The sequence below is a fragment of the Lepus europaeus genome, chromosome 18, assembly GCF_033115175.1.
Source record: "Lepus europaeus isolate LE1 chromosome 18, mLepTim1.pri, whole genome shotgun sequence".
Taxonomy (NCBI): Eukaryota; Metazoa; Chordata; class Mammalia; order Lagomorpha; family Leporidae; genus Lepus; species Lepus europaeus.
The window spans coordinates 52,483,645-52,499,585 of NC_084844.1; the positions used below are offsets into that span (position 1 = coordinate 52,483,645).

The window sequence follows — 15,941 nt, forward strand, 5'->3', positions numbered from 1 at the left end:
ACCAGCATCCCATGTGGGAGCCGGTTCCTGTCAGATGGAAGACCTTTTGCTGTCTGTCCCTGTCTGTCTGTAACTCTACCTCTCAAATACATTTTTTTTTTTTTTTTTAAAGAAAAGCCTTGACGGATGCTGGATGTGACTCTAGTTACACAGCGTCACTTCACCTTCTTGGCAGTGGGTCATTTTCTCCCTGTACAGCAAATCTTCCCGTTTATTGACTTCAAAACACTTATCAGAAGATTTCTGGCCGGTGCCGCGGCTCAATAGGCTAATCCTCTGCCTAGCGGCGCCGGCACACCGGGTTCTAGTCCTGGTCGGGGCACCGATCCTGTCCCGGTTGCCCCTCTTCCAGGCCAGCTCTCTGCTGTGGCCAGGGAGTGCAGTGGAGGATGACCCAAGTGCTTGGGTCCTGCACCCCATGGGAGACCAGGAGAAGCACCTGGCTCCTGCCATCAGATCAGCGCGGTGCGCCGGCCGCAGCGCGCCTACCACGGCGGCCATTGGAGGGTGAACCAACGGCAAAAGGAAGACCTTTCTCTCTGTCTCTCTACTGTCCACTCTGCCTGTCAAAAATTTTAAAAAAATAAATAAATAAATAAAAATTAAAATTAAAAAAAGAAGATTTCTGGTGTAAATCTTTCTAACACTCCACGTTATCCAACTCTCTTAAACACGGTATCCTGAACCAATCGTGAGCGCCATCATGGACGGCTGCAGGCTGTTACACTATGCTGGACTACATGCCCTGTTCCTCAGGGCCACCGTCACTGCCGTTAACAAGCCTACGGCTCACATCTTGCAAAACCCTTGGTGTACTGTTTGGGTCTCTAAAAGCCGTGTGTGTGTGTGTGTGTGTGTGTAGAAAATGCCTAGTTCAATCCATGGTCAAAATGCAGAGACCATCAGGAAAACAGTGACACTGTAAGAATCTGGGCAACCCCTTCCCTGTCTGATCTATTCTACAATGTCATCTAAGTTAGATCAAGGTATTAGAATACATTTTCCTTGAAGTCCCTATCATCTTGCAAATCATAATAAAGTGACTTCCATTATGTAGGTTTACAGTGTTTTCCTAACTTAGAGGAAAAGCAAGCAATGCCCGTCATATTTCAATATTCCCTACACACAGCTGTGAGGATTTTGTGGTCAAGTTTTTCTTGATTCTTTTCTTTTCCCCTTTCTATGAGTATGTGTGTGTGTATGTGATCTAATGATTCCACTCTTTTTTGTTTTGGTGTTGGCTAACAGTAAGTTGGCCATGAGCAGGTGTTGTTGGTATAGTGGGTTAAACAGTCACTGGGGGAGGGGAGATGCTGTGGCTTTGGCACAGTGGATTAAGTGGCTGCCTGCAATGCTGGCATCTCATATGGCCACTGATTCAAGTCCTGGCTGCTCCACTTCCCATCCAGCTTCCTGCGAATGTGCCTGGGAAAGCAGCAGAAGATGACCCAAGCCTCAAATCCCTGAAGCTGCATGGAAACCCAGATGAAGCTCCTACTTCCTGGCTTAGCCTTTTGGCTAAGGAAGGAGAGAGACAAAGTCTCCCTAAAGATGGCTTGACAGGGGGTGGTGGGGTAGGGCTGGCTGGTTTGAAGGACTCCTTCCTGGGGGGTGGGGGGTTGAGTTATTTTGAAATCTGCTCTGCGACCCCAAGGTGCAGCGGCTGTGGGGGCAACGAACACTGTGCTGGGCCTGGAGGTCTCTGATGGTGACACACCACGAGGAAACTGCACAGACTGCAGCTGGCTAACGCACATAAAGCCAAATAAGACTTCCGCTGCCTTTTTATGCCAGAAGGTCACAGGTGCGGCTTCTCGGCCACAGGCGAACGCATACTTGAGGTTTACTTCCGAAGTACTGGGATCTTAATTGGATCTTAACGTTTGGTCTGAATACTTAAGTACTGGGATCTTTGTTTGATCTTGAAACTGATTTCTTCATTTGCTCACATTTCCAAAATGAATACTGAGTTTAAAAAGTGCCCCCCTGCCCCCCAGGATGGCTGCAGTAAGAAGGCAGGCGAGGCCAAGTTCTGACAAGGAGGTGGGAAAACTCCAGCTTCTGCGGGCTGCCTCCCTGAAACCCAGTCTGGCAGTGCCTCAGAATGTTCAGCAGTTACCCTGAGACCAGCCCAGAAGAAATGACAACATAGCTGACACACGAATGTCAAAGCAGCACCAACCACAGCTGCCACAGCAGCGAAGGAGCAACCGCCCAGATGTCGTCCACCTGCTGAGCAGGTGCATGGCGTGTGCCACAGTTAACACAATGGAGTATTAGTTGGCTGTAAGAAGGACTGGGGTACTTCCAGGCACTACCGTGAGGATGAACCTCAAAAACAATAAGCTAAGTGAAAGAACAGTCGGAAAGAAGCACGCATTATGTGACCCCACTCATATGGGATGTCCAGAAGACATGTTCACAGAGCAGAGCCAGGAGGTAGATTAGTGGTCGTCAGGGCCTGGGGAGAAATGGGTACAGGATTTCTTCTGTGGTGATGGAAATATTCTAAAACTGATGGTGATGACAACTGAATTGGGCAGCTGAATATACTACAAAAAAAGAAAAACAACCCATTGAATTATACACTCAATCTGGGTAAATTGTATGGTATGTGAATTACATTACAATAAAGCTGTTAAAAAAAAAAAAAAAAAGAATGAGCAAATAAACAAATAGGTAAGAGCCTGGGAAAGCCTCTCCCTGCTTCTATGATTCATACTGCTGTCTAACAGGAGCATGCTGGGAGCAGGAGCCTATGAAATCAGTGCCATCAGACACCGTAAAGCAGTTGCTCCCCGCGTCTGCGGGTTCCGCAGCTGCAGGTTTGACCAACACAGACAGAAATATTCGGGGAAAAAATCTGCATCTGTACTGAACATGTACAAACATTTTTCCTTGTTGCTATCTTTAAAAACACAGCGTAAGAACTATTTCCATGGCATTTATACTGCACTGGGTATTCTAAGCACTCCGGCGAGGATTCTGAGCGTATGCGAGGATAGCAGACATTTTCCACATGGTAGCTATTACTTCTAGGTGGTCATTCTCCCAACGGGGGGAGGAAGTCAGAGGTGGGGTACCCCTGCAGGGGGAGAAATGATTTCTTGAAGGGACACTCTCCAGGGTGTGACCGCTCCCTACTATGCTGCTGAATGTCCCCCCTATTCCTTTGGTGAGTTGGAGAAGAAAAACTGAGAATTCCAGTATTTCTAAAAACACCACCAGGGCTACTGCTTGACGGGACTCCTGGTGTCACCAGGGGAGAGGCGGCACTGGCAGTTCTGCCTGGTGAAGGCATACATGCAGAAGACATGCAGATCAGGACGACACAGAAGCACTGCCCAAAGAAGTGGCTGCCTTCTTGGGGAGAGCTTGCTCCCCAGGACTTGGGGGCACCCCAGTCAAGCCTCAGGGCAGACATGCAACTCCCACGCAATATGGACCCCCTGTATGGCTTAGAATGACTCCAGAGCCAACTGTTACTGATGATGGCCCCTGTGAGCCACAGAGGATTTGAAAAACCTAAGTCTGCACATTACTTTAACACGATTTCGTCCATGATCCAAGCACAGAAGAAAAGGTCATTTAGCATGGACACTTAAGCACAAGGAAAAGCTGGTTTCTGGCCCAGATTTTCCTTTTTTTTTTTTTTTTTTTTTTTCTTCACTGGCAAAGAAGGCTTTAAATATCCTATAAGCTAATTATTATCTTAAAATATCTTACAGATCAACCCTCCTCCCGATTCGCATCATTGGCCAGTCTGCAGTTAAAGGGGCCATCACGGGCCTTCCAAAGGATGGTATAGCTTTGCGTCTGGCAATTTCTTAAGAGTTTTTAAAAAAAATTTAAAGAGCTTAGTATCTGTGACAATGACTTCAGATTACTATTGCTTCTTTATATTAATAGATCACTTCTATAACTCAATGTATTATTTCTTGCTGTATGTTAGCTTTATACCATTGCGCCTGTGAAAGCAGACAAACCGAATCCATCCCAATGTTATGGAAAGGACTAAGCCCACAGACAGATGCCCTCTCTATCCAAAGAACAGGGTTCAGCAACACTGTTCCTCTCCTCTCAGCTGGCAAGAAATGGGGGTCACGCCCTGACTCACCGTCTGTTCACTGCCACGGGGCAGGCACTGGTAATCCAGAGGAATGACATTCCTTTACTACTTGCCCAGTATAAAGCAAACTCTGCTTCACCTTATGTATTAAATGCAACGAGGCCTTTAGGTTGAAACACGTGGATGTAAATCGTGCAAAGCCATCAACTTCAACCAGGTTAGAAATCTGCTAACTTGCAGTACAACTTTTAAGGTTACAGTCCCCCGACTCAACATTTAATGTACGCCATGAAGCTAAGTGTCCACCTTACTTTTTAAGAACTATTAAAATAATTTCACCCGGTATTTGAGAGAGAACTCATAAGGTTATAGGCTTCATAAACATGCAAAGGCAAAAGAAAAATTTAAAAGCAAAGCGGCATGCTGCTTCTTGTAAAAGAATAAGGCTCTAAGCAATTAAGTTTTTAAAATTAAATTTTTTTAAAAAACAGAGCTCGCATGGAGCTAATGACACTTGTTTCTGGCAGAGACTCAATGTAAAGACAGAAATGAGCGCACACTCACACTAGGAAGCATAAAGAAAAGCACTTGCCTGGTGTTTCACTGGTTTGGGCGATTCCTGCTGCTCATTGCAAACAGATAAACGCAAATGTTAGCAAGTCTGGGTCTTTCCCAGCACCAAGCCACATCCAAAGCACTGAGCCGCCGTGCAGTTTGGAAATGTGGAAGCTGTCTGGCTGACAACCTCGCAGGCTGTATGAACTACCACTTGTGCTTTGTGCAAGTTAAGAGTAACTGCCGCTTCTACGCCTAGCCTTGTTCTACCATCAGATCTTCCCATCTCTCCCCTCCCCTCCTGCTTTGGGGGTACAGCAGCAAGGCTCCCTGACAAGTTCACAAAGAACTGCTCGGGACATTTGAGGATCTTCTCTTTGGTGCAAAATAAGAAGTCTTTGTAAGCACTGCTCATCCACTTCCAACAATTCACATCAAGTCTTTGCAAGAAATTAGGCATCAAGCCCCAACCGTAATTATGGTTTGAAAATCTATTCAGTAGCAATTTCCTCGTATCCTGGTCCCTCTTGAGCAAGGAACACGTGGAAGAGACAGGGCAGGTGTCAATCGGGGCAGTGCACCGAATGGATCTGCTTCCTTGTGTTTCTAGAACTATTGAAGAATAAAAACTAGGAGTGACAAATCAATGGCAGAGAGAGAACTTACAGGGATATTATGGTCCTTTCTCCCCTTGTGCGAAGAAGCCACGTGGGCAAGGTACTGAATGACCTTCTTAGTGTTCTCCGTCTTCCCGGCACCAGACTCGCCCCTGAAAGAAACAGCAACACAGAGTGCTTTCAAGGACAGCACGGCAGTCGACACAGCTACACTGAACTAGGACAAAGACTAGCAAAGGATAGAGAGAGTGCAAGAAATACCAGTAGTTAGAAAACAAACGGAATTCTTTAAAAGAAAAAACAGCTATCACACAAACAAGTGATATCACACAAGCAAGTGAGTTGGGGAGATGTCCTAAGAGGACCCAGGGACATGGTCACAATACCTGCTGGGGGGGGTGCGCTTCTGCCAAGGAAGTGAGATTTATCTGACCCCCCTGAGAAAGAATTCCTCGGCACCAGAAACGTACCCACCCTGGTAAACAGATGATTCCCCAAACAATTCAATTAAGAAGATTTAATCTGCAGCCAGCGCTGTGGCATAGTGGGTAAAGTAGCTGCCTGCAGTGCCGGCATCCCCATGGGCGCCGGTTCGTGTCCTGACTGCTCCTCTTCCAATCTAGCTCTCTGCTTTATGGCCTGGAAAAGCAGCAGAAGACAGCCCAAGTGTTTGGGCCTCTGCACCCATGTGGGAGACCAAGAAGCTCCTGGCTTCAGAAAGGCAAAGCTCCAGCTGTTGCAGCCATCTGGGGAGTGAACCAGCCAGATGGAAACCTCTGTCTTTCCCTCCCTCTGCCTCTCAAATCAATCAATCAATCTTTAAAAAACTAAAAAAGGGGACATGATCTGAAGGAGCTAAAAGAATTCTGGGACGCCAGCTGGTCACTGCTGTTCAATACCACAGATGCCTTCTCTGATCACCGCTCAAAGCAGCCTAACAACCAACTCTCTCCTTCACACTAGTATTGAGCCAAACCGGACCTTGTCAGAGACCTTCCCCGTGGCCGCTCGCCTCCTATGTGGGTGGCGGGGAGGACCATGTTTCACTGCACCTGTTTCTTTATTTGTGATCTGTTTCTTTCTTTCTTTCTCTTTTTTTTTTACAGGAAGAGTGGACAGTGAGAGAGAGACAGAGAGAAAGGTCTTCCTTTGCCGTTGGTTCACCCCCCAATGGCCGCTGCAGCCGGCGCACCACACTGATCCGGAGCCAGGAGCCAGGAGCCAGGTGTTTCCTGTGGGTGCAGGGCCCAAGCACTTGGGCCATCCTCTACTGCACTCCCGGGCCACACCAGAGAGCTGGACTGGAAGAGGAGCAACCAGGACAAAATCTGGCGCCCCAACAGGGACTAGAACCCGGTGTGTTGGCACCGCAGGCGGAGGATTAGCCTACTGAGCTGCAGTGCCAGCCATGATCTGTTTCTAATCCATTTAATTGTGTACAGTGTGGACACACGGTACATAATTTGTCAAAATGAAGGAATCCTGAAATCGTGCTGTGAATGGGGACAAATGCCATCACTTAACATGGTTTGTATCTGTAAACAAGGCTGGTGCACTTCAGAGTTGCTTTTTATTTCTACTCAATATCCAACCTGAAATTCAGTAAGGTGCTAGGCACATGGGGGATACCCAAAGGCAGGCTCAGATGCTGACAGTTCCATAAGACATGGCCAAGGCAAAGTGACCTTCCCAATCAATAAAATCCTCAATTTCAATTATAAGAGAAAATTTAACAATTAGATTACTTTTTCTTGTAAAAACCCCAGAAACTCAAAAAATGTTATCACACATGTTACCAGCTAATAATATTCTAATTGTTCTACGTCAAACTTACAAATTTAACTTTTCCCACAAAGCCTGCCCTGTCGTTAGAGCTGTACTGGGAACGGTGGTCTGTGAACTGTCCACAGCCTCTGTTTCAGGAGGTTTACCAGCTGCATTATCTTCCTAACTCCACACCCAGATGACTACAGCTGCAACCACAGCAGGGGTTGTGCAAAGGAATTCTGAGCATATGCGTGGCCTTGCATAAGGAAGCTACCTTCTCTGGGCTTCAGCATCCCAATCTGTAAAACCCAGGCACTGGATTAGATCCTTACTAGTTCCAAGATTTGTTGATTTGAAATATAGCCCACTTATTAGTCTGCAAGGACACTGGCTGCCTTAAGCTTGGTAGCCATCTCTAGTGCTGTTACCACAGTCCTCCCTCCATCTTTGTTTAGCCACTGCTACGGTCTGAAGGTATTCCCTGAAGTCCACACGTTGGAGAGGTAATCTCCGACGCAGCCATGAGGAGAGGCCAGCCCTTTACGGAGTGCCTGGGTCAGTGCTGCTGTCACTGGACCCAGGCAGAGGGCAGCCCCCTCGTCTCCACATCATACATCCGGCTCTTCCAGCTCCCCCCAAGGGATAAACAGTGAGGAGGACTTCGTCAGATGCAGTTCCTTTTTTTTTTTTTGACAGGCAGAGTGGACAGTGAGAGAGAGAGAGACAGAGAGAAAGGTCTTCCTTTGCCGTTGGTTCACCCTCCATTGGCCACCGCAGCCGGCGCACTGCGCTGATCCAAGGGCAGGAGCCAGGTGCTTCTCCTGGTCTCCCATGGGGTGCAGGGCCCAAGCACTTGGGCCATCCTCCACTGCACTCCCGGGCTACAGCAGAGAGCTGGCCTGGAAGAGGAGCAACCGGGACAGAATCTGGCGCCCCGACCGGGACTAGAACCCCGTGTGCCGGTGCTGCAGGTGGAGGATTAGCCTATTGAGCAGTGGCGCCGGCCAGATGCAGTTCCTTATACCCTGGACTTGCAGAACCGGAAGAAACAAACCTCTGGTCTTTATAATAACCGACCCAGGCTCAGCTGTTCTGCCATAGCAGCACACAACAGCCTAACACAGCCAGCCAGAAGCTTCTGAATCTTAGGTGCTCAAATCTAACCAACTCTGTTTTATGGCGTTTGCCTATTACTCATGCTTTAAAAACCCTTCCTTTCCAAGGTTATATCCATCTATACTCTCATCTTCATTGCATTTGTATGATTAAATCCATCAGTATTTTCTTCTGGAACTTTGATGGTTCCACTTTTTACAATTAGATTTTTATAATTAACCTGGAAAAAAATGTTTAGTTTGAGGTAAGGATTTAACTTAATTTTTCTGCCTCAATGATTCAGCACAGACCAGTGGTTGATAGATATTCATTCTCTAGTTACTTAATTTGTTGTTTTCCTCATACTATTTCTCATGTGTGTGTCCCATTCCCAAACCAGAAAAACACTGCCCTGGTTTTGAGACATAACTGACCAGAGCATCCACCACTGCTCTTTAAAAACAGATCAAAAAAGTAGTTGTGTTGGTCAGCTTTGTGTTACTACAGCTAAATACCTGAGCGGGGCCGGCGCCACAGCTCACCTCAATAGGCTAATCCTCTGCCTGCGGTGCCAGCACACTGGGTTCTAGTCCCAGTCGGGGCGCCGGATTCTGTCCCAGTTGCCCCTTTTCCAGGCCAGCTCTCTGCTATGGCCCAGGAGTGCAGTGGAGGATGGCCCAAGTGCTTGGGCCCTGCACCTACATGGGAGACCAGGAGAAGCACCTGGCTCCAGGCTTCAGATCAGCACCGGCCACAGTGGCCACTGGGGGGGTGAACCAACGGCAAAAGGAAGACCTTTCTCTCTGTCTCTCTCTCTCACTGTCCATTCTGCCTGTCAAAAAATTAAAAAAAAAAAAAAAAAAAAAAAAACCTCAGCAGAAGTACTTGGAAGGAACAAAGTAACAAAGTGTAATGCGACTCATGGGTTTGGAGGCTCCCAGTCTCCTATCAGGTGGCCCCCCAATCTGGGTATCTGGTAAGGCCAAGGATGGTAAAGGCACAATCACAGGTGAGCCAGGAAGCAGAGAAAAGCTAAGCCAAACTGGGCTTACACAACCAACCCTCTTGCAAAAAGTACATTCTGAGGTCACACCCCAACAACCAACGGCCTCCCACTGGGCCCACCTCCTAGATGTCATAAATTAAATCAAGTCTCTACCTTAATCCATTAGCCATTAACATAAACCCATTTGTGACTAACACAGAACTTTGTGAACTAAAACACATGGACCCTTTTGGGACTCCCAAACTGTTATCCAAACCTTAAAAAACTTATCTCTGAAATTCATTTTCTCAGATAAACTTCAACAGTTTTGTTCTATTATTCCTGCCCTTTTTCTGTCCTCCCAAATAAGAAATAATACATGGAATTTTGTGTTAGTCTTCATTGGCACTTCGAAAGGAAATGAAGAAATGGAATTAAGAGATATATGCAGGCAGGTGTGTGGCACAGCAGTTAAAAGATGCTGCTTGGATATCTGCATCCTATTTCAGAGTGCCTGGGCTCAAGTCTTGGCTTTGCTTCGGATTGTGGCCTCCTGCCAATGCACACACCAGGAGGCCACAGGTGATCTGTGCTCAAGTACCTGGGTTCCTGCCACTCATGTGGAAGACGTGGATGGAGTTCCATGGTTTCAGCCTGGCTCAGCCCTGGCTATTGTGGACATCTGGGCAGTAAACTATCAGATGGGAGATCTCAGTTTTTCTTTTTTTGTCTGCCCTTCAAATAAATAAACTCTTTGAAAAGACACTAGTGAATTTATTTTGCTGCAAATAATTTTTAAATCCATGCATAGTTTAGTTTTTTCATAATACCCATTTTCCAGGAACTTACTTAAGATCCTATTGTACATGCTATTTATTTTACAAGAAATGTCTTATTTACCTTTGAAATCATTAACACCTACCATAGTAAGTACTTGGTCTATATTGTTGAGTAAATATTAGATACAGATCCTATACATTTTTTTATTGATCCCTATGTCCTCTATATATTCTGTTCCTTTACTGATGCCCTTTCGTCACCATATGGTCTCTACCTGGTCACCACTGGTACACAGGTGAGGTAATGGCTTCTCACCCATTCATTCAATGGCTCATTCATTCACCCACTGAACAAAATTTACAAGTCAGCTTCTATGTGTCAGGTGTTCTCCTCAACACCAGGGAGGTAGCTATGAAAAACAGCCAGGGTCTTGCGGGGGTCAAGTTTAGGAGAAGAGACCAAGATAAACCAGGTAACAAGATGTGAGGAATGCTGGGAAGGAGATTAAGAGAGACGGGAAAGGGAAAAGTCAGAGACTGGGAAGGTCAGGGAGCAGCCTCCTGGGAGGGGAGTGGGTCACACAGCGCCAGGCAGGTGGACCGACAGACAAAGGCTCAGAGCACAGAGGGCCCTGGAATACGCCAGGACCTGGCGGCCGTTTGCTGGGGTTGACAGAAACAATGATCAAGGCAGGGAGCAGGAGAAAGAGGAAAAAGGAACAGGGTGGACGTGATGGGCCCAGAAGGTCAAGGCAGAGATCTCCGAAGCATCATTTCCTTATTTAAGAATCTAAAAAACATTTCAACTGACACACAGAGGTTGTACAAATTTATAAATTATCAAGTCTATTTCTAATAGCTATGAGAGTGATTTTCTGCTTTGTTGTTGATTTTATTCAAAACACTTCAGTGTTTCGGTGCCAATTGTGACACTGGCTGTGGGTTTCAAAAACATACATCTGTAGGATGCTAAGAAATGAGCGTCTCAGGCCGGCGCTGTGGCTTAACAGGCTAATCCTCTGCCTTGCGGCACTGGCACACCGGGTTCTAGTCCCAGTTGGGGCACCGGATTCTATCCCGGTGGCCCCTCTTCCAGGCCAGCTCTCTGCTATGCCCGGGAAGGCAGTGGAGGATGGCCCAAGTCCTTGGGCCCTGCACCCAATGGGAGACCAGGAGAAGCACCTGGATCCTGGCTTTGGATCAGCGCGATGCGCCGTCCGCAGCGGCCATTGGAGGGTGAACCAACGGCAAAAAGGAAGACCTTTCTCTCTGTCTCTCTCTCTCACTATCCACTCTGCCTGTCAAAAAAAAAAAAAAAAAAAAAAAAAGAAATGAGCGTCTCATTAGCCCGATGACGCTTCTTCTCCAACACAGGGAGGACGGTCACTTTTCCCAGCTCACTCCTCATGCCGTACATGCCTCTGCGGTCCTCGGGCACTTTCCCTGCCCTCACCTCCTCGGCCGAGGACTGCAGATGGGACATGGCTCTGGTTGGAGGGAACCCTGCTGCATCCATGTCAAAGAAGACATGCTCCAAAGCCTGACTGTTGAGCTTCTGAGGAGGGAGATGACCAGTCTGATATTCTCTACCGTAAAATGGAATAGCATTTCAAAAAGCTTGTGGAAAATGTGTATTGTGCAAACAACCATATGTGGATTTCAAAATTTGCACCAAAATGACTTCTCTTTTAACTCTGTTTTCCTAGGAATTTGCCAAAGTACTCTCACAGTTCTTAATGCATGGGGTTATTATTGAAATAACAGTAAAGCACATAAGTAGTATTCGTAAACATTACCCATGACCATTCACCCAGTACACTTGAGGTCAGATAACGCCTAAGAGACTACAGGAACAGTGTTAGTATCGTGGTTAAGAACACGGGTTATGGAGTCAAAGTGACCTTCCTGGATTTAGATCCTTCTCCCATTCCCTGGCTATATGGCCTTGGTCTCTCAGACAAGTGTAAACTGATGTCTCAGAGAGCTAACAGGAGAGAAAGTCACTTTGGAGGACTGAGACAATGCGTTTAAAGAGTCCAGCACTGTGTCCAGCCAGCAGGCTCTCAACAAATGGCAGCTGTGGTAGCCACAGCTATGAGGATGACAAAGATGTTAAGCAAAAAAAGAACAACCCTTTGAGTTCAATTGGAAGGAGGTGACAGACTCAAAGGATTATAATTCTTGGAAAAAGAGAAAAAAATGAAACAAAACAACAGGAAATGGTGCACCTGTCCCAGATGGAAACAGGGGAATGCAAGCAGCTTGAATAAAAGTAAAGGGGGTAAAGAGCCAGAAAGGATGGGGGGCTGGCTGTGGCACAGTGGGTAAAGCCACTGCCTGAAGTGCCAGCATCCCATATGAGCACCGGTTTGAGTTTCGGCTGTTCCACTTCCAATCCAGCTCTCTGCTATGGCCTGGGAAAGCAGTGGAAGATGGGCCAAGTCCTTTGCCCCCTGCACCCACATGGGAGACCCAGAAAAAGCTCCTGGCTCCTGGCTTCAGATCAGCGCAGCTCTGGCTGTTGCAGCCAACTGGGGAGTGAACCAGCAGATGGAAGACTTCTCTCTCTCTCTCTCCTTCTGTGTAACTCTTTCAAATAAATAAATAAATTAAAAAAAAAAAAAAAAGAGGCAGAAAGTAAAGGGGGGAAGAGCCCGGCAGGCTTCACTTGAAGAAAATAAGGAGAATCCTCAGAGAAGCCAACAGCAGGGAAGACAGAGTGATGCCGGCCCCATTTCCACCAACGAGACGTAGGATGGAGCAGTGTTACACCCTCCGGGGCAGGCTGCTCACGGCTGCCTGTGACAGAGCAGGGCTACAGTCCTACCATCACATGCTTTTGGGGAAGCCTGTCCTGTCACAGAGCGCGGGGGAAGCACGCAGTCGGAGCCTCCTGGTCGGGTCACTGGCTCCTCAGAGGCGTGCACAAGCCAATAGAGCAAAAATGTGGAGGAGCAGTGAAGGGGATCAGCACTACGTGACGGATGCTGGGCTCCTTCTCGGAACCCCTCCCGGACCCCGGGAATTTCCCCACGGAGGAAACCCTGTCCCAGACCCTCACTGGTTTTCCTTATGTGCTGTATTCTCCTGGAACTTACTACACCCAATTCAATTCAGCTTCAAATCACTCTCAGCTGGAAGGTCTTGTTTTAGAAAACCTCAAGTTGAAAAACACCATAGACAGGGATTCTCTCTCTCTCTCTCTCTCTCTCTCTCTCTCTCTCTCTCTCTCTCTCTCACACACACACACACACACACACACGATGATTTCCTATGTCTCAAAATCATTCCCTTAGAAAGCAGGTCCCTAGGAAGAGCAGGCAACTGTATGATCAAGATAGGCTTGGGTCCAGTCTGCCTCTGTCACACTGACACTAGGTGGTATCAGCTCTGGGATGATGAGAGACGTAACGGGAATCCCAGGATGCTGCAATAATTGACAGAGACCACAAGGCAAAGATGCAAGTTCCCTTTGCTTATTGCACCCAGAACATCTAAAACTTCTACTTACAAACTGGTTTGCAGATTTCTTTCTCTCCTATAACACTGTTCTCACTGAAAGTGAGAGACCACTACAGCAATCCAGCAATTCCAAGTTCCACAATCTGCAGACATCTAGAATAGTCATCAGAAAAGCAAATTGGGGTCTAGAGAAGTTGATCGCCTGACCCAGTCATACAGCTCACAGCAGAGCTTGGACAAAAGGAACACTGGACCTCTGAACACACGATGGTTGTTAACCATACCCTCAGCTGCAATGCAAAGGCAGGACCTGGCCTCTTGTCTTTCCCCCTTAGCACAGGTGTCCTTGCCTGTCCTTTAGGATGAGCCACTTATCAAAAGGAATTCACTGAATGAGGGAGTGCTACAGCTGGCCCTACATGGTTGTCATCACTGGACTTGAGAAGTCATTTGCAGCCGGCGCGGCGGCTCACTTGGCTAATCTTCCGCCTGTGGCACCAGCACCCCGGGTTCTAGTCCCAGTTGGGGCACTGGATTCTGTCCCAGTTGCTCCTCTTCCAGTCCAGCTCTCTGCTGTGGCCCGGGAGTGCAGTGGAGGATGGCCCAAGTGCTTGGGCCCTGTACACGCATGGGAGACCAGGAGGAAGCACCTGGCTCTAGGCTTTGGATCGGTGCAGCTCCGGCTGTTGCGGCCATTTGGAGGGTGAACCAAAGGAAGGAAGACCTTTCTCTGTCTTTCTCTAACTCTGCCTGTCCCCCCCCCCCCCAAAAAAAAAGTCATTTGCTTCTCCAATAAATAAAACCCTGTAGGCCAGTGTTGTCTGGAGGGATTTGTTTAGGGGAATTCTAGTATGGGGCAGAAGGTGAGCAGTGAGCACGGGGGGGGGGGGGGTACTGGGAGGGGGGGCAGGAGTACTGGGAGAGGAGGGGCAGTGAGCACTGGGAGAGGGGGGGTAGTGAGCACTGGGGGGGGGGGGGGGCAGGAGTACTGGGAGAGGAGGGGCAGTGAGCACTGTGAGAGGACCGGCAGTGAGCACTGGGAGATAAGGGGCAGTGGGCACTGGGAGAGGAGGGGCTTCACAGCTAAGCAGGGGGCTTGGCAGGGTGTGTTCACATGGCCCAGCCTGGGTAGGCAGCACAGGCCTTTGTGGGATGCTGTTCAAAGAGGCGGCCAGAATACAGATTTGGAGTTCATACTTCTTGAGTAAAAGTAAATGACAGAGAAAGTGTCAAAAAATTTAAAGAGAAGTCATCAAACTATGTATCTTTTTAAATTCGCTTCTGCATCTTTGTGATACTATATAAACATGGATACTTAGTAAAATACTGGATAAAGCTGGCTAAACAGGGATTCTCACCAAGAAACTTAATGAGCTGGGCAGTGTACCAAGTTTCAGAAGACCCAGCTACACACTCTCAAGTACTCCATTTGGTGGAGCCTCACTGCCCCTCACAACAGATTCACACTGTCTCCTTAAGTCCACAGCACATACATTGTTCAAGCTGTCCTATTCCTCAGGTCACAATGTAACTCTGTTATAGATATGAACATGAAAGGCTGCCATTAAATATCATAATTCGTGTATTTAAAATTAAGGAAATATGGTGAGAGTGAGACAGCGGGGTGTTTACTGGGAGGACAGGAGAAGGAACAAATTACAGAAAAAAACCCCCAACAGTCAGCTGCCACAGCTTGCCGTATCCCTCCACAGCCACACTGGCCCTGGCTGTGGTTCCCAGGTGCGACAAGACTGACCCTTAGCACCGGGAAGTGGGAGTGCAGTGAGCCGTCAGCGGCAAGAAGCACACTGAGACCCTAAACTCCCCTGCCCCGCCCATGTTTGGTAGGGTTAGTATATAAGCCTTTCATCTCAGGCCAGATCACAAGTTGCTCAACACTGACATCCACGTGGAAATAACCTGAACTTTCCTTTGCTAGCATGTATACTGTCTGTGAATTCCCAGACTCCCAGCTACTGCATCCAAGTTGGTAAAGGTTTCCTCCCAACACAAACAAGAAGATGGACTGACAGACAGAAGGACAAATGGTTGATAGAAAAACAGCAAAAGAGCAAGGATACAAATCCATGTAGGGCGTCACCACAAAATTCTTTCAACTTTGCTTTCTGAAAACATTCATAGTAAAAGTTTGGAAAGAGTTAACAAGGAAAAACCAGACAGAAGAGAATAAATGGTACTCGATGATACTTTGTGCCCAAGAAGAGATAACCCAGCTGCTGGAAGGCTTAACTCCAAGCCTATTAGTTGATGACAAACTTCAGACTAAGATGACACGGACCATGTCCTTACAAGTGCTGTGTCTGGAACGGTCGGTCTGGGTAACAACAGTAAGCTGGTGCTCCCTAACCTTTCATCCATCGAAGCAGCCACTCCCTTCCTCAAGGTTTCCCACTTGCAGACTCCCAAGAGTCTCTTCAAAAATGCTCATCTGAGCTCCCAAGACACCAAGGTCTAAGAGGAGACGTCTGAGTCCTCCACCTCTTGCTGGGCTAGATGTGGCTCCTGTTCTGGATTCAGTGGGACTTGACTCTCCAGGTTAACGCAGTCCCAAAGTCTCAGCTAACAGCTCATGGACTGATGCTAATGGTTGA

General features: G+C 47.6%; 1 protein-coding gene across 2 annotated transcripts in view; it reads right to left on the reverse strand.

The window, feature by feature from the left end:
* MYH10 (myosin heavy chain 10) overlaps positions 1-15,941 on the reverse strand; it is a 144,744-nt gene that overhangs the window by 80,553 nt on the left and 48,250 nt on the right. For both annotated transcript variants that reach the window (XM_062215692.1, XM_062215691.1), the window contains exon 5: positions 5,291-5,393. In XM_062215692.1, coding sequence (XP_062071676.1) covers positions 5,291-5,393 — 103 coding nt within the window. The remainder of the gene's footprint in view (positions 1-5,290; positions 5,394-15,941) is intronic.